Source organism: Grammomys surdaster, unplaced genomic scaffold (genome assembly GCF_004785775.1).
Source record: "Grammomys surdaster isolate TR1022 unplaced genomic scaffold, NIH_TR_1.0 126219, whole genome shotgun sequence".
NCBI classification, from domain to species: domain Eukaryota; kingdom Metazoa; phylum Chordata; class Mammalia; order Rodentia; family Muridae; genus Grammomys; species Grammomys surdaster.
This window is the reverse complement of record NW_021621022.1, coordinates 3,031,802-3,053,897: the sequence shown is the minus strand read 5'-3', so window position 1 is coordinate 3,053,897 and position 22,096 is coordinate 3,031,802. Positions and strand designations below refer to the sequence as shown.

Below are 22,096 nucleotides of genomic sequence, written 5' to 3'. Positions count from 1 at the left end.
GGTGCTTTCCTTTTTTAATCTCAGAGTTATGAAATATCAAAGCTGAAGGGATCCTCAGGGTGCAGAAATCTACTTCAGCCATCTCCTAGCTGAGTAAAATGAAGAAGGGAAAGGATTTGCCATGGTGGCTTTTGACCCATGACTGGGATCCTACAAAGGCTCTTCCCAGAGGCCTGTTGTTTACAAGAACATGGGAGTCTGCCCTTGTGAAGATTCACTTTCCAGAAATCCCTCTCAGTACCCTGTTGGGAACAGTTATTGAAACATCTTCAGAACCCAAACACAGGAGGATATTATGGAGAGAACTCAGACTAGGAACTCACAAAGCCCCACTGTAAAACTCCACATTTGTTCCAGTGGTGGCCCACTCGGTTGCCAATCATGTAGCCACGTGGCTTCAATAGTCACACCTATGGTGACCACCCACGCACTGTGTTATTCCACATTCCACAGTCCGGAGCTATCTGTATGTTTGGGTCCATGAGCATCATGGGGAAATCATATAATAAAAATAAGCTCTGGCTTACATTGAGAACCTACTAAGCAAGGCTCTGATTTAGTCTCCTCAATTTATGGATGAGAAAACCAGATCCAGAGATGTTGGGTAATCCTGGCTCCGTCTCCTTATTAATACTTCATCCGCTGGGACCAAACCAGACCGCCTACTCCTTTCTCTCAGTCAACCTGGATGTCCCAGTATGCTCTACGGGGAGATCTCAGGGAGCTCTGATTCCTTAAGTTCAATCCATGAGGAGGCAGAGCTGAGGGAATGCTGGTCACAGAAACAGGACTCCAAACAAGAGAGACATACTGAGCAGGGGTGGAAATGTCTGGAAGCTGAGAGGCTTGAAGGAAGGCTAGGAGTATATGCAGCCACACGCTGAGCAAGCCACATGCTGTTACATGAATTTCTTCAGAGATTTTTTTTGGGGAGGGGGAGTGAGACAGGGTTTCTCTGTGTAGTCCTGGCTGTCCTGGAACTCACTTTGTAGACCAGGCTGGCCTCGAACTCAGAAATCTACCTGCCTCTGCCTCCCAAGAGCTGGGATTAAAGGCGTGCACCAACACCGCCCGGCTTCAGAGATGTTCTAATCAGTCCAGATCTAAATAGCATTGAACAACCAAAGAAGTGATTCCATTCAAGTTAGGTGAACTGGTGAGTTTCCTGGAGTTATGTACAGGCACATATCGGCAAAGGATTATGTGCAGGGGTATGGATGTCTCAGAAGTAGCTTTTTCACTGGAAAGGCCACCCTAGCATGAATGACCACGCTAGAAAGCTGTGTCTCTGGAGCCTTCAGCACAGCTTGTGCGTAGCTACACCACTAATGTGTCTCCTCTCCCATAGCAACGATGTGCTGTTTGTGGAAGCTCCAAGAGGACAGCATAACCCTTAGACATTTCTTGTGAGTTTTACGAGCCTTCTGAACCTTCTGTCCTCCAGGAGGGAATGTTTGAACCTAGGGAAAACAGCCACACGATACAGGCTTGCTCCTGTGTTGGATGGAGAAGAGACTGGTTCGTGAAAGCCAGATGATGAACTCTAGAGCGAGCAGGATTTGTGACTGGGGAATTCTGTATTCCAAGTTCATGGTCAGGGGACCTGTCTGGAGGGAAACTCACATGTTTCCTGAAGTGCCCTCTGCCCTCCACCAACACTACTGCAGGTGCCTAGGAGACAAAAAAAAAAAAAATCACATCCTACAAAGTCACAGTCCAGCTGGCAGAGAGACACAGGACTAGGCCCCATGTGGTTTACAGAGAAACCTCCAGGCTCAGGAACCCCAGGGCCTTTGTCCCTCCTCCCAGGAAGAGAGGTTTCCATGTTAAGCAAGATAGTACAAGTCAGGGGCTAAGCCTGGCCAGCCGGGCCCAGGCTTATTCCCAGCACTGTGGGGCATCGGGGCCAAGTTACTGACTCACCCTGCAAGCCTCACATAGTCATTTCCCTTCAGGGCAGTGGTCCAAGCTTGAAAGTGGGCATCCCTGCAGCCCTGGCCACTAGGGCCTAGGCCTGGAGCCCAGACGGGCCTTCCCAGCATTTCTGAACAAGACTGACTTGCTGCTGGCAATTGTGTTGTATCCTGGCAGGAAAACTCCAGAATCTCTTGATGGTGGGAACCATTCAGGTAGTCTCCTGGAGGAGTCTGTGCCAGTGGGAAGACTCAGCTGGAGCATGGGAAAGGTGGTTAAGGCCCTGTGCTTGCCAAGGCTCTGCAGTAGAGGAAATAGAACCTGGTTCTAGTTCCTTAAGCAAACTCACAGCATCCTGGGATGCAGTGACATGGAAAAGAGCCTATAGAAGGTTCACCACAGGGTGTCCAGTCACCACAGGAGTATAGGCAGTGATGAGGAAAACATTCAGGATTATATTTATTCATTTAAAAAGCAAGTTCCCAGCCTGCTCTGGGCACACAGGGAATAAGCCGACGAGGGTGAGGCAAGCAGATCACAAATTCCAGGCTGAACTCTTTACTCTCAGAAAAGCCAGTTTTTGAGAGCTGGGATGTAGCTCTACATCCCACAACCTGTGCTAGGCTCTGAGGTCAATCCCCAGAACCATTCAGAAATAAAGCAGCATGTTTCCAAACCAAGAATCTCAACATTCTAAAAAGACTTTGGGTGGTTTGACTGTAAAAACATCTAGAAAGAACATAGTGAAATATCAACAGACAGCATCACTGCATATGGAGCTTACAGGGATCTCCCCTGTTCCAAAGGGATCAATGGAAGAACAGGATTTAGTGACCTGATAATATGTGTATGTGTGTATGCACGTGTTTATATGTGCACATGTATCCATATGTGTACATGTGTGTATACATATATGTGTGTGCACGTGCACATGTATGTATGTGGGTGTTTATATGTGTGTTCATGTATGCATGTATATAATGCATACATGAATGTGTGTAGATGTAGATGTATGTGTGCATATTATATGTAGATGTATGTATAGATGTGTATCTATATAATGTGTGTATGTGTGAATATGTATGTGTATGTGTATAATGCATGCATATCTATATGTAGATGTATGTATATGTGTGTCTATATATGTGTTTATAGTTATGTGTTTATGTACACCTGTGTAATGTATACACTTTTGTGTGTATGTATAGTGTATACAGAGGTATGTATATATATGCATCTATATATCTGTGTGCCTGTGTGCATATGCATGTATGTATGTATGTATGTGTATATATATATATATATATATATATATAATGCATTTATATGTATTATGTAGATACATGTGCACATGTGTGTCTGTATATATATGTGTGTGAGTGCGAATGCATGTGTATGTATGTCTGTCCCCATGTAGCACAGATTTCCTGCCTGTCCATACCCTGGTGAGAACAGTATTCCAAAGCACTTTTGCTCATGCATGATGCCAGGGTGGGGTGTGGCTTCAGCCTAGGAAGTTGCAGAATTCAGAACAGAATTAGATTGTTCCAGAATCAATAGAGGGTAATATTATTTGGAAGCTATGTTTCACCATGGACTGTCCCCGGCTATTTCAGCTGATTCTGTGCTACCTCTGATGTCCAGAAATACCACCTTGCAGAGAGAAATACAGATGCAGAGAAGCAAAGCCGCTGAACTCGAGTGGAGCCCTGGGCTGGGGGAGAGCTCTAAGGTAGAACAGAGCTCAGGACCAAGGCAGAGCAATGGGGCTCTCAGGCCTGAGCAGCTGTTATCCATTCTGCAACCACCTCAGTACACCTTCTCTGTACTTGCCACAAAGATCAATGCGATGACCTTCCCAGATAAACACATTCCCATACTGGTTGGAAGAAACGCTTACAGAGCTGGCATCAACACACTATGCTGCCATGTGCAAAAGATTATGGAATACACAGAACTTGGACCAGTCAGCTCTGATGGGGACTGTGAGAGAGCAGGCCCTGGGGAGTGAAGGTCATGCTTTCAAAGGTGGAAACATTTGAATCAGTGTCCTGACACATATTGGGAATTTTCTACGTGAAGTTGTGGAGGAGAGCAACTCAGCAGGTGAGAACCACGTATGCAAAGGCCCTGGGGTGTGAAGTAACGAATGACCTATCTGTAAATTTGCTGTGGACACCAGCTCAGGCTAAGAAAATGGCTGGAACCTCACGGAAATAACCCTCGGAGAGGGTCACACTTCATTTTGTTAGCAGAACTGAGCTAGCAGATGTTTTAAAGGTGGATAATTGCCTCCTTAGATTGTCTGAAAATCTTCTGGCTGCCTGGGAGAAGGAAAGGCCCCACAGCAACAGGAATAAGGCAGGACAGAATCCAGGAGGGCAGGGGCTCAGAGACCCTGTGCCTAGCAGCAGAATCCTAGGCCCCATCCTGTGGGAGGACCTGTGGACAGGATTTGACCATCAAGACATCTTGTCCCATCCTGTTCGGTGGGCCCAGGCTGGTGGAGAGATGGAGAATCAGAGGTGGGCAAGGTGGGGCCATGTTTGCAGGAGATAGGGGCCAGGCTGGTGATGTATGGGAATGGAGCCAGGCCAGGTGTCTGGGGAACTCATGTCATGCCTTGGTGACAGAAGGCTGGGTGGCAGCCAGGGGAGTGGGGGCAGCCAGAATCCTGACTGAGCTGCGTTCGGGGCAGGATACATCAGTTCTGGTTCTAGTCCGGCTGTGTGTAGCTCTTGAGCCTCACCTGGCTGAGGTCTTTCCCGGAGACCACACAAAAACCATAACCATATAGAGATCACCCTAATACAGGGGGCAGGGGCAGAGCAGGGAGGGACTAAAGAGATCTTTCCACAGTTCAGAAAACTCAGATGTTTTACCACTAGGACACTGTGAGTTCTGCCTCCTAATTTAGGGAAGCCCAGAAAGGGTATGCAACTGGTCCAAAGTCACACAGCAATTGGATGGCCGAGCTGGACTGGCAGAGCACTAAAGAAAAAGGCCTTGACCCTGATCTGCCTCCCACACTAAAGGACTTGAGATGTACATTGGCCCTCTGCCATCTGCCTTGCTTCCCAGGGAATTTCCCTCCTTTCTCTTGTAGCCCACCAGCTGCTTGAGAACCTGTGGCTTTGCCCACTTGGGAAGAGGCTCACTCCAGGATCAAAGTAGACCCAGAGCCAATGGAGCAGAGACTGGTGGAAAGGAGTGAGGGTCTGGCCTCCACTGCCTAAGGCCAGTCTGCACTCAGCTATGTGGGTGTGGCCCCCTACTATGCAACTGGGTGACATTCACAAGAATCAGAACCAGCTTCCCCATCTGGAAAGGGTGCACTTGTGCTTGGGTCAGGATGGCTGTGATGAATAAAGAAACCAGCAAGTTTGACAAGGGCCAGCACTTAGAACAGCACACACTCACCTCCTCACGCGTGCACAAGACCATTCGCCCAATAGATGCAAATACGTCCCCATCAAACCTAAGCACACCTGCTCAGGGCAGTAAGCAAGCCTTATGGATGGTGTGTGTGTGTGTGTGTGTGTGTGTACAAGTGTGTATGTACATGTGTGTGCACATGTGTGTACGTGTGTGTACATGTGTGCGTGTGTACATGTGTGTACATGTGTGTGTACATGTGTATGTACAAGTGTGTATGTATGTGTGTGCACGTGTGTGTGTGTACGTGTGTGTACATGTGTTCATGTGTACGTGTGTGTGTGTGCGTGTGTGGAGGTGTACATACTTGCACAGGAGTACATGGAGAAGGAGAACAAGACAATTGCACATGTCATTTTGCCATCCACTTTTTTGTTTTGTTTTTAATTTTTACTTATTTTTTAAAAGACTTGTTTATTGTGACACACAATAAACACACTTGTTTATTATTCAGACACACCAGAAGAAGGAGGGCATTGGATCCCATTACAGATGGCTGTGAACCACCATGTGGTTGCTGGGAATTGAACTCTGGACTTCTGGAAGAGCAGTCAGTGCTCTTAACCTCTGAGCCTTCTCTCCAGCCCCTTGGCTCTATTTTTTAAAACAGAATTCACTGGGTAGTCCAGGATGACCTGGAACTCACAGAGATCTACCTGCCTCTGCTTCCAGAATTCTGGAATTAAAGGTGTGTGTCACTACACCCAGCCACTTTTTGGTTTTAGGTCAGATTATTTACTAGCCTGGACCTCCACATGTAGGCTAAGCTAGCTGGCTAGTGAACCCCAGGGATTCTCTTGTATCTGCTTCCCCAGAACTAAGATTACAAGCCTGCATCTCTGCCATGCAGATTTTTCACATGCGTCCTGGGAATTCAGGTCCTCCAGTTTCACTGATTCAGCCATCTCCCCAGTTCTTTTGAGAATCTTTTTTTTTTATAAGGAGTCAACTCTGAACCAGGAGAGAAATGGCTAGAATATAAGGATGAGAAATCCACCTACTTTGGGGAGATACCCTAACTGGGGATAGGCCTGGGGAATGATTAGGGGGTGGGGGGTGACAGGAAGGTCACTCGGAAGCTAGAGTTTGTGATCATAATGGCCACAGCCCTTACAGGACCAGATCCTCCTTCATTCACTCTCTGCTGAGCTTTGAGCAGCAAGCCCGTTCTCCACAGTCTATATCTATTGTACCCCTACGTGTCCCACTCCAAAGAGCAGAGTTTGGTCCGGCACCATGGCAGGTTAACAGAAGGATCCAGAGGTTTTCCTATAGGAAGAGGAGCTGTGGTCAGCCAGAGAGAACACTGGAAACAAGAGACCCCTCCTCTGGCCACTCACCTGCCTTTCTTCCTTAGGGTTTGGGGGGCACTGAACAGGCATTCCTACTGCTCTTGACTGTGCCTAGCTTCCAAATCTAAAGAGGGGTTAGCCCCTAGAATCTTGTGGTTTGCTTTCCAAGAGTAAAAGGCAGCTCAACGAAGGACAAGGCTATCTCATGGGCTGTCAGAGAAAGTGGGGTACAAACCTGCACCCAGAGCCCACAGCTGCCTCTCCTGGGATGTCCCTTGGAGATGACCGAGGAGGCAGGTTCCTGGATGACAGAGCAATTTGAGTGGTTTCTAAAGCCCAAATTCCAGAAGTGGGGTCTGATTGGCTCCTGCTAGTGGAAGGTCTGCCATCCTGAAAACAGTTGGCTCAGGGAGCAAGCTTTCTGTTCTCTGGTGATGCACAGGGTGGGACCCTGAGACAGGCGGAGCCCCTAGGTGGGACCCCTGGGTGTACAGATCCCTGCATTTCCTGTAGCTGCTGGGGACACTCAGGCGGACAGAAAGGAAGGCACAGACCTCTGCTAATCTGGAGAAGAGATTTTTCTCCTAGAAGGCCCTTCCTTGGGCAGGGCTCTCTTGGTGGTGGCCGTGGCGGCTGGCCTGAAGGTAGTGGCCAGGCTCTATAGGGAGAGGCTGCCTTATCAGACAGGAAACACTGGGCTCTGGTCACTTCCTCCCACTCCTGGTCACAGCAGCTCTCAAGGCAGGAAAAGCTCAGCAGTTAATACTCATTGGTTCTCCTCCCCACCTAACCCTCTGAGCTGTTCTCCAAGCATAAAAGAGGCTTTCTTAGGTGCTGTGTGCCCCCGCTATGTGTGCACTGTGTGTGTGTGTCTGCGCGCGCGCGTGCTGTACGCTTGTACTATGCACATGTATGTGCTATGTTCATAGGTTTTGTGTGTGTGTGCTGCATGACGTATGCTCAGTGTATATATGCTATGTGTGTGTACCATGCGCATGTATGTCATATATACATAGGGTCTGTGTGTGTTCTGTTTGCTATGTGTGCACTCTGTGTATGATATGTGGCTGTACTATGCATATGCATGGGTTACATGGGTAAGTTCTGTGTGCGTGTTGTATGCTGTACATGTACTGCGTATAGAGGCTATGTGCATGCACTCTTATGTGCTGTATGTGTACACATGGTGTGCATGTGTGTGTTGCATGCTGTGTGTGTGTGCAGGTAGTTGTGTGCACATGCTGTGGGTATGTGTATATTGTGCTGAGTGTGTTTTCTGTGCTGCCTGTTGTGTATGAACTGTGTACATGTGTGTGTGTGTACGTGTGTGTACATGTGTGTGTGTACATGTGTGTACATGTGTGTGTATGTGTGTGTGTACGTGTGTGGAGGTGTACATACTTGAACAGAGTACATGGGGAAGGAGAACAGAAGACAATCTCAGATGTCATTTTGCCATCCACTTTTTTGTTTTGTTTTTAATTTTTACTTATTTTTGCTGTCATTATTATTATGTCTTCCGTTTAGCTTCTCTGAGCCTCATCCCAGCCCAGAGCTTGGCGTCTAGTGGCACAAAACCTTACAGCAACCCCTGAAGACATGCTAGGTATGGCCTCACCTCCTCTCACCTGCTTTGGGTCCCTTTTCCCAGGAGTCTGTCTGAACTACAGCCACTGCTACCTGTTGCCAACCCTGAGGCAGGGGCTCTTGCAAAGAGGGTGTCCTGGAGACCTGTGCTGGAGCACCTAGGAGTCTTCCCTCTCCTCGGTCCCTTGCTCTCTTCCCCACCTCTACCCCTCAGCTGCTTACCCTTAGGTGAATCTTTACCTCACTGAACCCTGTCATCAAACCTAGCAGGTTCGATAAAAAAGATGCCTCCTGCTCAGCCAAGGGGTGTTTTTCCTCCAAGGGTTCAGAGCTTGAGGTGATAGTTTCCTAGTTCCAATCCCCTTCCATTAAAAATGCAATATCAGCTTTATGCATAATAGCCAAAACCTGGAAACAACCCAGACCCCCTTCTATTGAAGAGTGGATAAAGAAAATGGCTCATTTACACAATGGAATACTATTAGGCTATTAAATACAAGGACATCATGAAATTTGCAGGCAAATGGATGGAACTAGAAAATATCATCCTGAGTGAGGTAACTCAGACTCAAAAAGACAGTGTGATACACTTATAAGAGGATATTTAGCTATAAAGTACAGGATACCCACGCTACATAGACCCAAAGAAGCTAAATAACAAGGAGGGCCCAAGGGAGGATGCTTGAATCTCACTGAGAAGGGAAATAAATTTGCTATTGGAGTTAGATGGGTAGATGGAACTGAGTGGTAGTGGGGATGGGAAGTGGAAAGGGGGATCAGATGTAGGGAGAGCTGGGCAGAGAGGACTGGGAGAGTGAACAAGTTGGGTGAAGACATCTCTAGGATTTGCCAAAGACCTGGGATGGGGGAGGGCTCCAGGGAGTCTATGAGGTTGACTCTAGCTGAGGAATATGGAGCCTGAAGCGGCTACCTCCTGTAGCCAGGCAAGGCTCCCAGTGGAGGGATAAGGACACCAACCCACACACAAAACTTTTCACTCAAAATCTGTCTGGCCTACAAGAAGTGCAGGGACAAAGACTTCACAGAGACTGAGGAAATGTCCAACCAATGATTGGCCCATCTTGAGGTCCATCCCATGGGCAAGAACCAACCCCTGGCATTATTAATGATACGTTGTGACACTTGCAGACAGGAGCCTAGCATAACTGTTCTCTGAGAGGCCCCACCCAGCAGCTGACCAAAACAGCTCGAGACTTACAGCCAAACATTAGTCCGAGTTCAGCTGGGGAAGTCTTGTGGAAGATTTGGGAGAAAGATTGAGGGACCCAGAGAGGATAGAGACTCCACAGGAAGATAAACAGAGTCAACTAACCTGGACCCTTGAGGGCTCCCAGAGACTAAACCACCAACCAAAGAACATATATGGGCTGTACTTAGGCCCCCTGCACATTTGCAGCAGACATGCAACTTGATTTTCATGTAGGACCCCCAACAACTGGAACAGGGGCTTACCCTGATTCTGTTGCCTGCCTGTGGATCCTATTCCCCTAACTGGGCTGTTTTGGCTGGCCTCAGCAGGAGAGGATGTACTTAGTCCTGCAGTTACTTGAGGTGTCAGGGTGGGTTGGTACCCAAGGAGAACCTCACCCTTCTAAGTGATGAAGGGGAGGGGAAATTGGAGCAAAGGCCATAGGAGGGTAGGACTGGGAGGAGAGTGGAGCTGCAATGGGGATGTAAATTGGATAAATAAATAAATAAATAAATTTTTAAATAGAAAAAATCAATCACAGTCAGGCCTGGGCAATCAAGTGGTCCATATTGCAGACTCAGTTACTCAGACTGAAGGGCTTCATAGTATTGCTGGTGTGGACTGTGTAGCTCTCCCCAGGACAGTCAACACTGCGCCTGGGAAGGCTTTGTTCCCAGTCATTATTTGTCATTTTCCAAAGACTGGCATAAAGAGAGGTTGCATAGCAGAGCTTTCTGTTAGGTGTCATAAGTCATCTGATGGAAAATCTCTGAAGGTGTACTCAGGCTAACTGTGGGCTGCACCCTTTTATATATGAGGCCTGAGCACAGGGAATTTGAGTATCCACAAGAACCCCCATACATACCGAGAGCTCTAAATTAGAATGGCCGAAGAGATGACAGTGGGATGGGACATCTCTCGTCTCATCTCTCTCGCACAGTTCAGAAAGTTACACATGTTTTCTGGCCTTCCCGGCATCCTGAGATGGAGTGGTAGGGATGGTATTCCTCTCTTTCCAGGTAGATAGACAGACAGACAGACAGACAGACAGGCAGGCAGACAGACAGACAGACAGACAGACAGATAGATAGATTTTTAGCTTCTTGAGATCTGTTGGAGGAGCTGTGAGATTTTCCCAGTTTCTGTGATAAGAACGAAAGGGGTAAAGAGGCATGGACAAGTAGACTTCTTTAGTCACCCTCTACATGACCTTGTGACCTTGAAGTCACAGCCTTACCGTATAGATCTCATCACTTCTCCAACACAATAACTAGCCTTCTTGGGGCCTCTGGAATGCCCATGGCATCTGAAAAGTGAGACATCAAGAGCCTGGTCACACAAAGTAAGTCACAAAAGGTCAGCAGGGAGTTCCAGTCTTCCCATAGGATCTGCTCTTCTTTGTGGGTTCCACAGGAGCATTTCAGCTTTTTTGTACCAGGAACTGAAGGCGATGTCCACCTTAAGCTATGTCCTAGCAAGTATAGCTATAAATGCAACCCAACAGATAATCATAAGGTTACTTAAAATATTGTAAGTTCTTTTTGTAAGTTCTGAAATATTGCCTATGTAAATGACATCCCGCTATGAAGTCATTGGATTGGACAATCTAATTATGGGAGAGTGATAGGGTGGCCAAGGGAGATATGTAAGCTGTGATGTCAGTTCACTGAAGTTCTGTGTAGTCACACAGGAGGCCAATATGAAGACAGATGTCATTGACCAACTCCTACCCTAGGGTGTTAAATGGAACAAGCTATTACAAGTGGGTTGTGTGTCCACATGATCACAATTATAGCACATACAACTGTGTAAGCTGGGAAATGGGACAGGAGATGCTGCACACAAAAACGATCATAGGTAAATAGATACAGCAAGTGAGAAATTTCTTTCTCGGCTTTTCTTTATCTTTCTCCTTTTCTTTTTCTTTCTCCTATTGTTCCTTTCTCTCTCCTTCTCCCTTCTTTCTTCTTTTACCCAGAGTCTCACTGTGTAGTCTAGAATGGCATCAAACTTGTAATCTTCTGTTCTGTCTCAGCCTTAGTGTTACTGGCTACACAATGGGATGGGTGGATCATGAGCCCCATCTGAGGCTCTCAATATTCTTATTAGGATTTTATCAAGCAGGAAGAGAACAGCTTTTGTAGAAGAACTAAGCATAATAATATGGGAAAAGTTTAACACTAAAGAATAAAATAATTGTCATAAAAGACATATGAAAATATATATCTAGACCAAAAATGTTTAAATCAAAATGGATATATGTTTAAAAAAAAGTGATGGCTGTAAGTTTTGAATGAGAGGTATCTTTTTCTTTTCCTTATGGTATTATTTTCCTAAATTTGCTGCAAAGACAAATCTATCTACATTTAGAACTAAAAATTAGATAACAGACTGACAGAAGGTTGGATGATGAATAGGTGTGTGTGTGTGTGCACGCACACACACACACAGATGAGTGAACACAAGAAATATAGAAAGGAGACATAAAGTGAGAAAGAAATGAGAAAAGACAGAAAAAATTATATATATATATATATATATATATATATTATATATTATATATATCATATATATAGATGATTAATAGATAATAGGTGATAGATTATAGAAGATGATAGATAGATGGATGGATGATGGGTAGATAAATAGATATGATAGATAGATAGATAGATAGATAAACAGATAGATAGATAGATGATAGATAATGTTTGCTAGATATTTGGCATTGTGGGGGGTTTTGTTACTTTTTGTCAACTAGACACAGATTATAGTCATGTGGCAGGAGGGAACTTCAACTGAGGAATTGCCTGTGGGTGTTTTATTTGACAAATGATTGATGTAAGAGGGACCTCCTGGGCAGATGGCCCTAGGGTGTATAAGAAAGCAAACTAAGCAAGCCATGCAAAGCAAGCCAATAAGTAGCACTCCTCCATGGCTTCTGCTTCAGTTCCTGCCTCAGGGTCCCTGCTTTGATGGACTATGGTGTGAAAGTGTAAGCCAAACAAACTCTTTTCTCCCCAAGTTACTTTTGGTCAGTCTTTTACCGTAGCAACACAGAAGCAAATGGGACAGGATGGGTATGTCCTTTTTCATTTCTCTCTCCTCTTCCCTTTGGGAAGAAAGCAGAAATATTATTTATTCAAAAAAGGAAGACTCGTGCACCATCTCCAGCCTATCTCTCCATTCTACACTGCAGCAGATGCAGGCCAACCTCAGTCACATGAACCTGAGAGACACACACACAGAGGCCTTAGGAACATGATTCCATGGAGGATAGACCCAGAAGGATAGGGGTCTTTCACCACCATTCAACTCAACCAGGGTTCTAAAACCTACTCTGGGTCTGGCAATGGAGGACACACAATCCAGTTGAATCCACTGCTGGCCCTATGGGAGAACAAGGACCTGCCACTTAGACATTGTATGAGCTATCACTAGACAGGCAATAGTGTGAGGAAGGGTATCCAGGGAAGGTGTTAGCATGGTTAAACATGGATACATGGGAGAAAATGGTATTTTCAGAGACCAGTTAGTATTCTTGCAGCAAGATCCACCGGAAGAAAGGAGAAGCTGAGAAACTTCTGGAAAGAAGAGCATCGGCCACCGGGGAACTAACATTGGGGCTGGGCAGATATGCAGGCCTGAGATTTGTATAGTTGGCAGGAGATGTAGAAGTGTGGCAGAAGTATGTCTTAGAGAAAAGAGCACAAGTGTTTCCCTTTCTATAATATTTGTGAAAATAAAGACTGCTCTGGACATAAGCAAGTGAGAGTTGAAATATAGGGCTCCTCAACCACAAGGTGAATCTCCTTTATTGTTCACTGTTTAAGGAACAGGAACAGAAATCTTCAGGCAAAGAGTGACATGGGAACATCAGCATGTTAGAAAAACAACTCGTCGTCATGCCTTGTCATCCTATAAGATGACATCAGTCACATAGTAACCTGAGTACCACAGACAGGGTGTACAGGTAGCTGGGACCCACAGAGACCTTGGTTCCCACACTGTCCCACTCAGAGCAGAGGACCCTCCTGCCTGCTTCATGTCATCTCATGGGCATGGACAGTGTAACCACACTGTGTATTACAATGATGCACGCCCATTTGGCAGTGCCAAAGGGCACATCTTGACCAGATACTGCCACTTCAGAGCTCAGGATAGCCCAGGATACTACCTCACTATATCCCTGAATATGGCTACGACTGGCCAGGTGCAATGACAGGCCAGAGCAGCATGGCTCTGTGTCACCTCAGTTGTTACCCACAATTCTTTTCTTCTTCTCTGGCTTGAGATGGTGATGGATTGAAGAACAGTTGATTCCATGCCCTAGTGAGGCACAGAAAACAGAAGCAAGGAGGCTAAAGAAGAAGAGTTTCCACAAGTTCAAGGCTAGTCTGGGCTACCTAGTGACTTCCAGGTCAGTGGGAACCACAACATGAGGCCACATCTCCAACACCAAAACCAAACCCAAAAAGCAGCACTAAGCCCTCAGCCACGAAAGCTTTCAACGAGTGTGCCATGTGGGTGCTGAAGCCAACACCCTAGGAGTGTGGCAGGTCTCATGCCATCTCCCACTTGAGACCTTGGTGTCCTTGGCTGTGTAATGCAGTGGGAATGATGAGTTTTACCTGGGCTATGGATGAGAAACAGTTCAGAAACTTTCTGTCACACTCCCTACAACTGTAAAGTGCTCCTAAATAATAACTGTAGGTTATAATCAGCAGGGAAGGATGTGCAGAAGCCCAGGAGGGCCCTCTCAAGACCTGCTTCTTGGCCTAGAGAAGCATGGGAAGGTGCAAGGCTACCGTTGACTTAAACAAGTTCCTTCTTTACATGAAGAGAGGCCAGTGGGAGGCACCACACATGAGACTGAGCCATGCTGGTTTTCCAGGAGCTTTTTGACTGGAGGTGTGTCCTGGAATGTTCCTGCTGCCTCAGCTCTTGATTCCAGGCTGTGTGTTTGCCTCCCCAACAGCATGCTGTCCAGTCCAGAGGGCCACTGCATGCTGCTACACCACTCAAGTAGGGGAGAGGGCAAGATGGTTATTTGCTTAGACTTGGGAAGCATGCAGTTACTGAACAGGCGTGGAAAAACTGCTCATGTGGATTGCCATGGATTTCTTTTGCCAATATCAACAAAAACAGCATCATTACTAATGTGTAGAATCGAAGTTCATCTTTTCAGCATGACTCATAAAAAAATTTTAAAACCCTATATAATTAAAACTCCTTAAAATAAAAATGTTGATTCAGAAAGCAACACAAACAATATTACAGGTAGCACTGAAACCTAGTATGAAAACTATTTTTTCAAAACTATTTCAAAGGATTGAATGGTCAAGGTACAAAAAAATTTATTTAAATTAAACATTTTCAACAAATTAATATTCATAACTGTTCCATGCATATGCAGTTTTCTTGAAAACAAATGGAACAGAGTAGCTTAATGTCTGTGATACTGTTTCACGAGATTATTAATATCCATCCGGGACTGGGCACCAGTCAATCATATCATCAACAATTCACTATTTATCACCAAGTGGTATATACAGTGATAGCATAAAGATTAAGTATATCTTATAAGTGATTTTATAATAAGACTTCTTGGGGGGGGAATCTGTCAACAATACAAAATATAAGGTGGACATAATGGCAGAATATAAAAACACATTTCATAAAGGCAATAATAATACACACGTGTCCAAGGGCAGACAAGAGTCTGTTAGCTCAGTGTTAGGTTGTGTTCCTTCAAAGGAGGCTTAGGGGATGGAAATGTCTGGGGTGGGACCAAAGCTCAGAAACATCTTTGGGTGTCACAGTGTGTTTGTTTGGGACAGCCAAAGGACAGTGGGATAGTTGAATTGTTCCGATGTATCCACTTGAGGGAAAAGAACCAAGTTCCCTTCAGGGGACTTATGCTTGGGATTTCAAGTGAGGGGCCCTTTGAATTAGGGGTCAGTTTGGAGGGAGAGTAACGGTGAAGAGAGAAAAGCCCTCCTGGGAGCAAGAGGCAGCAGACATCGGGAAGACAGTCATCCTTTGCCTCTGTAGTTAAGGGTATGCTACAGCTTTGCTTGAGAAATCGGCACACCCCAAAGCTGCTGATGTGTAGACAGATTCTTTAGGTTTCTAGCTCTTTGGTTCATTCTGCAGGGAGGTGCTGGGGCTTTGCTACACTTGAAAGAGTCTAAATCTGGCTACACACCTTGGGGCATGGAAGCAGGGAACATGCCTGCATAAGGGCGTTTCTCTCATGCTGTAGTCTCCTGAGATGTATGTAACAGAAACAATGTATCTAAAGTATATATATTTTTAAAAATTCCAGACTGAGTGTGGTGGCACTTGCCTTTAATCCCAGCACTCAGGAGACAGAGGCAAGCTTAACTTTGAGTTTGAAGCCAGCCTGATCTACACAGTGAGTTCTAGGACAGCCAAGGCTAACCAGAGAAACCCTGTCTCAGAATGAAACAAAGCAAAACAACAAGTTTGAATCTGATTTTGCTTTCAGAGGTGCAGTTGAACAAACTAATTTCCTGAACCAGGGTACATGTTTTCCTTTAAAAAAATTACAGTGTGTGTGAGTGTGTGTGTGTGTGTGTGTGTGTACGTGCATGTGACCATGCTCAAGCACACATATAATTCAGGGGAACACATGCATTCAGAAGTCAGAATACAACTTGCAGGAGTCAGTTCTCTTCTTCCACCATGTAAGTTCCAGGAATAGAACTTAGGTCTTCAGGCTCAACAGCAGGCACTTTTACCCACTGAGACATCCTACGCCATCTTGCCAGCCCAAGGGTGAATATTTTTCTCAACCGGAGGAGTTTCTTTGGAAATCTAGGATGGCTGTGGATGGGGTTATAGGAGAGCAGAAAACTTGAGTCCTTGGGCAGTCAGTGCACATGAAGTCCCTGGGAAGCTGCCCATTACTGAGGTCACACTTTCCTTGGCCTTGAAAGGGCTGTAACTTGGAGATCCATAGAACAAGGGCTTGACTATGAAGCCAACCTCAACTGTACAAGAGAGAACAGTCAGGGCTAGTCACGACAGAATGGGGTTTTGCCAGTTAGAGACTGAACTGAGATGGACCCCAGGCCCAGGGTCCTTCTCACTGGGAGCACCACAGATCAGAAGTAGCTACACCAAAAGCAGGAGGTCCAATGCACTAGGCTTGTCTCCACCAGCTACACGGATGGTATAAAGTGTCTAGAACATCCTATTGCATACAGCTCCCAAGGCTGTGCTTCCAGGGGGAAGCCAACAAAACACATTTGAAGGGACAGAAGGGGAGCTGGATCCTGGCTTTTGACCGAAGGCTCTGGGACAGCAGTTTTCACCTCTTGCCATTGCTACAGTTTCTGCTCTCCTCAGTGCTTCATAGGGAGGAGAGGATGGCAGGGCTGGGCCTGGCTCCATCCCTCCAGCTCTATGACACACTGTAGCTGTTGTAATACGTGGCCGTGGCATCAGCCAGGACGGAGATGAGGCTGGTCTCTGTAGGGCCTGTTGGAGTCCCCTGGGAGAGCGGGGCATGCCCAGTGAGGGTTCCTACTCCTGCAGCAGAGTCAGGGTGGCCAGGAGTGTTCAAATACTGGTCAAATTCATTGCGATCCATGTCCCCCAGAAGTTCTACCTGACTTAGCTGATCCAAGGTGTCAAAGCCAGGGTGCTCAGGAGGTGGAGACAGCTGGCCCAAATGGGCCTGGAGGTTGGGGTGGAGAGGGTGGTAGGTGGCATGGGAGTAGTAGGCTGGAGATGGGGTACATCCAGGAACAGAGGACATCATAGAGACCCCTGGGGATTGGCCAAGGGCCAAAGAACCTAGAGGGTGGGTGCAGTGAAGGGGACTAGGTGTGAACTCCGGTGAGTAAGGGGGCCCTGGTAGATGGGAGAGGTGATGGGGGTGGCCATGCTCCTCCTGACATGAGGACGAGAAGAAGGTCTGCTCCGGCTCCAGTGCATCCAGGGGTGACATCTCTGGGGGTGTGGGCAGCCCGTAGGGATATGCGTCCACACTGCCAGGGGCAGCAGCTGCACCTTCGCGGTAGCAGCTGTGCAGTCCAGGCAAGGTGGTACCTGGGGAGTACTCACCCCTGTCCTCCTTTTCCCCCAAGGCCCCCCTGCCAATGCCATTTTTCTCAGGCAGCGTGTTCTGGTCACGAGAGAGGGAGCTCAGGAGGAAGCCAGGGTCCACACGCTTGCAGAGGCGCTTGCCTTGTTTCTTCCTGCGGGGCCGGTACTTGTAGTTGGGGTAATCCTGCATGTGCTGCAAACGCAGCCGCTCTGCCTCATCCACGTAGGGCCTCTTCTGTGACAGTGTCAGCGCCTTCCATGACTTTCCTGATCACACAAACCAGAAAAAAGACATGCTCAGACTCCAGACTGCTGGTTCAGCCCTTGCACCTGCTTCAGCTTCGTGCTTCTTGGCATTTCATGTGCAAACACCTCCAACTCTCACCCCACCCACTGGACCCCTCTCACAGCCACAAAGGACACTGCCTGCCTCTAGGCTCTTTTCGTCCCATATCTCACACACACACTGTGTGATCTGGGCTGAACTAACTCTTCCTGTTTGCATCACACAATGTTAGCGTCGTGGAGAAACATGCTTAGAAATCACCATCTCACCCAAAACCACAAGACGAGTCAACCATTCCAACCGTGAGAGTCCCAGGGAAGACCCGCCCGGCCCAATCATCAGCAACAGAGAAAAACAATCTAAAGACCACAATATTGACTGGGGTTCTTATATCCTTTAGGGGTCCGTTGTGTTTATTTGTGGCATTCAATGAAAATTCCCTGCCATGAAGGGATATCACTCTGTTTAGTAATGTATATACACGGCTCTTACGTGAGGTAACCCAGCTCCAGCCAATTGTGTCATCAAGAAGTAGATTAAAGACTCTCATTCAGGTTCATAAATATTATTCCTCACCTCTGCGGGTCAAATAGACATTGCTATGAAAGGATATAGGTATGGCTTGAAAGCTAATATATATTTTTTATTGGATATTTTATTTACATTTCAGATGTGATCCCCTTTCCCCATTTCCCCCCACCCAGAAAGCTAATATTTACACACACACACACACACACACACACACACACACACCACAGAGAGAGAGAGAGAGAGAGAGAGAGAGAGAGAGAGACAGAGAGACAGAGACAGAGACACAGAGAGAGAGACAGAGACAGAGATGCACGCACCTATGCGTGCACACTACCACTTCTCCCCATGGAGTTAGGACCCTTCGACTACAGCAGGGCAGTTACTCAGCCATAGCTCTCCACAGAGGCAAGCTCCCTAACTGCCTTGTATCTTGTCTCCATCTTTCCTACTATAACATGTGCTGCTTCCAACCCAGGGCTCGCTTCTCTCCTATAGGAGTGTCCTTTCTGTGTATCCCCACTGGTGCTAAAATGCTGCTCGTACTTGGTTTTCTAGTCATCATTCCCTCTCTGTCTGTTCCATTGTAATTGCAAGCACCTTGGTATCACTCCTCTTCCATCTTTCAATGGAACACAATCCTACTCCATAGAGTCCTGAGCGTCACTTCTAGACATTTAAACTGTTACAGGCTAAAATGGAGGTGAGCATCTGCAAATTTAACATGCTCTCCCATGACTCTAATGTACCCTGAAGTTTCAGATCCTCTAGTGAAGAGGACAAGGCATCTGGCCGTGTAAGCCCTATAAGGAAAGAGGTCATGTCTCCCTACTGGGTACAATCCACTTGTGGCTAAGCACAGGGTTATGTATGCCCTGCCCTGGTCCCCTCTGTCTTTGCCTTTGCCCACATCGGCTGGCTCCATGGGTCAGGGTGTCATAGGACACTAGGGGCTCAAAGGCAGAAGCTATCGCTGTCTGAATTGTTTCAATTAGCTGTCACTTAGAAGTATGTCTTGAGGAGTGTCCACAGCACCAGATAAGAGATGACACTGGTTTTCAAGAGGCCACAAGGCACTTGCAAGACATCCAGGATCCAGACACAACCCATGCTCTATCCATGGCTTGACTATAAAATGTAGCTCTGGTTCCCAAATGTACCCAGATGCCCTAGTCTTAATAAAACATGATTTTCACTTTAAATCCTAAATGTCTAATTTGTGATACACTTTTTCATTCATCATGCACTAGGCATGCCTTGCTTAATGTATTTAAATAATGAAATAGTTCACTCTCATCCCTGCTTTCCTTCTCATAGGCCAGAAAGGGAAGAAAGTTCTCAGGAAGAAAGAACAGGGAGGCTGCAGCTGCCCTGCTAGCAGGCGCTGAGGGGTCTCTACCTTAACAAGCAGTGAAGAGATGCTGTTTTCCCCTTGCCCATTCTGAGCTGTGCTCCTAAAGGAGGAAAGACAGTTTTTTTCTGCAAGATGAACCGCACACCCTAAAGCCTAGAGTTGTATTCCAGATAGAATTAGTCCACAGGAAGGTTCATCTCCTGTCCCTGTCCTCACCGCCCAAACAGGCAGCTTGGATTCTTCTGCAGGTCCCCCACCCTTCTTTCCCTTCTCACCAGGGCCTGCATTAGAAACCTGGTCAAAAGTAGGAACATTCTCTTCCACAACTGGGACTGAACCACAGAGGGATTCATAAAATTCATTTAGAAAGAAAACAATATAAGCTTTCAGGTAAAAAAAAAATTGTTGCAGATATTAGTCTATTTCTTGTTGTGCTAATAGAGTAGGGAATGAATATATGGGCTTATTATTTTGTTTGGAGGAAGGAGCCCCGACAACGGCAATGCTCATCATGCACGCTGGGCACACTTGGCCACAAGGTTGAATAAGAGGTGCTTGGAACCCCACCACTCTCACCAACTGCTTTTTGGGGCTTCTAGACAGCCAGAGGGCTGGGCCATCTTTCTAGGCCCAGGCCTATTACCAGCAGAAAGCCAGCCCTTGCTCTGTGACTCTGAAAGAGGAAAGAGCCCAGGCTCCTACGGAAAAGGGAAGGGCTTCCATCCCAGCGGGGTGGGGTCGAGGGGCCTGTATGCCTCTCCTAGAAGGCCTTGGTGCCCTCTGCAAACACAAAGTATTTTGAGGGGATTTTATTGGTTAGAATAAATAAGAACCACATTGAAGGATAAAGAGATTTGAAGTAAGGTGAGGTTGAAAGTTGTTTGGCTTCAAGATTAGTGAGGTGGCGGTTCAGTGGGTAAAGGTATTTACCACCAAGCCTGAAAATGTGAAAGTCTAATTCCTGGAACCCACACAGTAGAAAGAAAGAACCTACTCCTCACCTTCCAGATGTCTTCTGACACCCACACACTCACGGTGGCATGCGTGTGCATACATATACACACTAACACAAACACATTTAATATATGTGTGCATACACACATGTATGTATGTATATATGTATGTATGTATGTATGTATGTATGTATGTATGTATATTCCCACCTACCCCTGCTCTGAGCACTGGAGAGAACAGAAAATCCAACAGGAACTCGGGTTCCTTGGAACCAGCTTAGCATTTTCATCCCCATTTCTCTGGCCTGTCTGGTTCCAGTCAGGATTATCTGTACCATAACTGCAAGCAAGAAGCGGTGGGCTTCACAGACCCTCCCTGGCTGCTCGAAGTATCTTTTCAAGTAATCTACACTTCTGCGATAACTAGATAAGCGAATCGAGCCTATTCCAGTGTGCGTCTTTTGTTACTGACTTTTTTCTGTTAAATAGTTAAAAATACGGATGTTTCTCAGTGAGGCCTTAATTGACGTACGTTCGCTATCTTTTTCCCCGCGATAATATCTTATTCTGATTTCCCAGTCATACTATGTGAGGAGTGGAGTCTCCTCAGTCTTTCAGCAAACGCCAGTTCCACCCAGGATGAACGTATCTGCAGGTCTGAGTCGGTGAGCCCGAGTTCCAGTCCCCAGGATCGGCTACCGGTCTCGCCCGCCTCAGGGACTCGGGTCTCTGCTACGTGACCCCCGAGAAGGGACCAGTCTGGAGCCCCGCGCTGGTCCTACGGTTTCACCGTGGACCACTTAGGCCCTGGTGGTGTCCGTGCTCAAATTCCCCCCGCCCCCAGAACGGCGTTGTCACCCGCGCCATCCTCACACCAGCTTCGCGCCCCGCGCACTCACCCAGCATCTTGCTGAGCTCCGCGTTGTGCAGGTCCGGGTTCTGCACTGCCAGACGTTTCCTCTCATCCTTGGCCCACACCATGAAGGCATTCATAGGCCGCCGGATTCGGCTCTCCGAACCCTTGTCCCCTGAAGGTCGGGAGACTGCGGGCGGCGATAGCCCATCCGACAGCTCGGCTTCCAGGGCGGGACACTCCAGTCCCTCAGTCCACGGGTAGGCGCCCAGCAGCGAGGCCATGGCCGAACGCGGGTCACTTGGCTTCGCCTCGTGGGGCCAGCGCTGACCTGGCCCTCGCTCAGGTCGCGACGTCCAACTTGGCCAGCAGCCTCGGGCCGGGCCCTTATTTATCAGCTTCGGGCCACCGGGCCCGCCAATGACTCTCCGGGGCGGCGCGGCCCCTCCCGGCTGCCCCGCCGCGGCGTCCCCGCTGCGACCTGCCGGCAGAGGGAGGGAGGGGCTGGGCCTGCCCCTGTGCCCGCCCCTGTCCGCCCCTCCGCCTCCCGAGACTGGCCGGGATCCGTGCTCCGGTGCAGGTGCTGCAGGGCCAAGAGGAGCGCGCCCACA

The 22,096-nt window shown here is 47.3% G+C and overlaps 1 protein-coding gene across 1 annotated transcript; it reads right to left on the bottom strand.

The window, feature by feature from the left end:
* Window positions 1–16,864: 16,864 nt before the first annotated feature.
* Sox7 (SRY-box 7) lies at window positions 16,865–21,769 on the bottom strand. The gene is made up of 2 exons (XM_028758880.1): window positions 21,532–21,769; window positions 16,865–17,778 (listed from the first exon to the last, which is right to left on the bottom strand). Exons 1-2 carry the CDS (start codon window positions 21,767–21,769, stop codon window positions 16,865–16,867), a joined length of 1,152 nt encoding a protein of 383 aa, XP_028614713.1.
* Window positions 21,770–22,096: the final 327 nt, after the last annotated feature.

What these genes read in the sequence shown, in the direction of transcription:
- Sox7 (XM_028758880.1), bottom strand. Translation starts at nt 21,769, where the DNA reads ATGGCCTCGCTGCTGGGCGCCTACCCGTGGACTGAGGGACTGGAGTGT. An exon ending in GGAGCTCAGCAAGATGCTGG is followed by an intron (nt 17,779 to 21,531) that starts GTGAGTGCGCGG and finishes TTGTGTGATCAG; the next exon opens with GAAAGTCATGGAAGGCGCTG.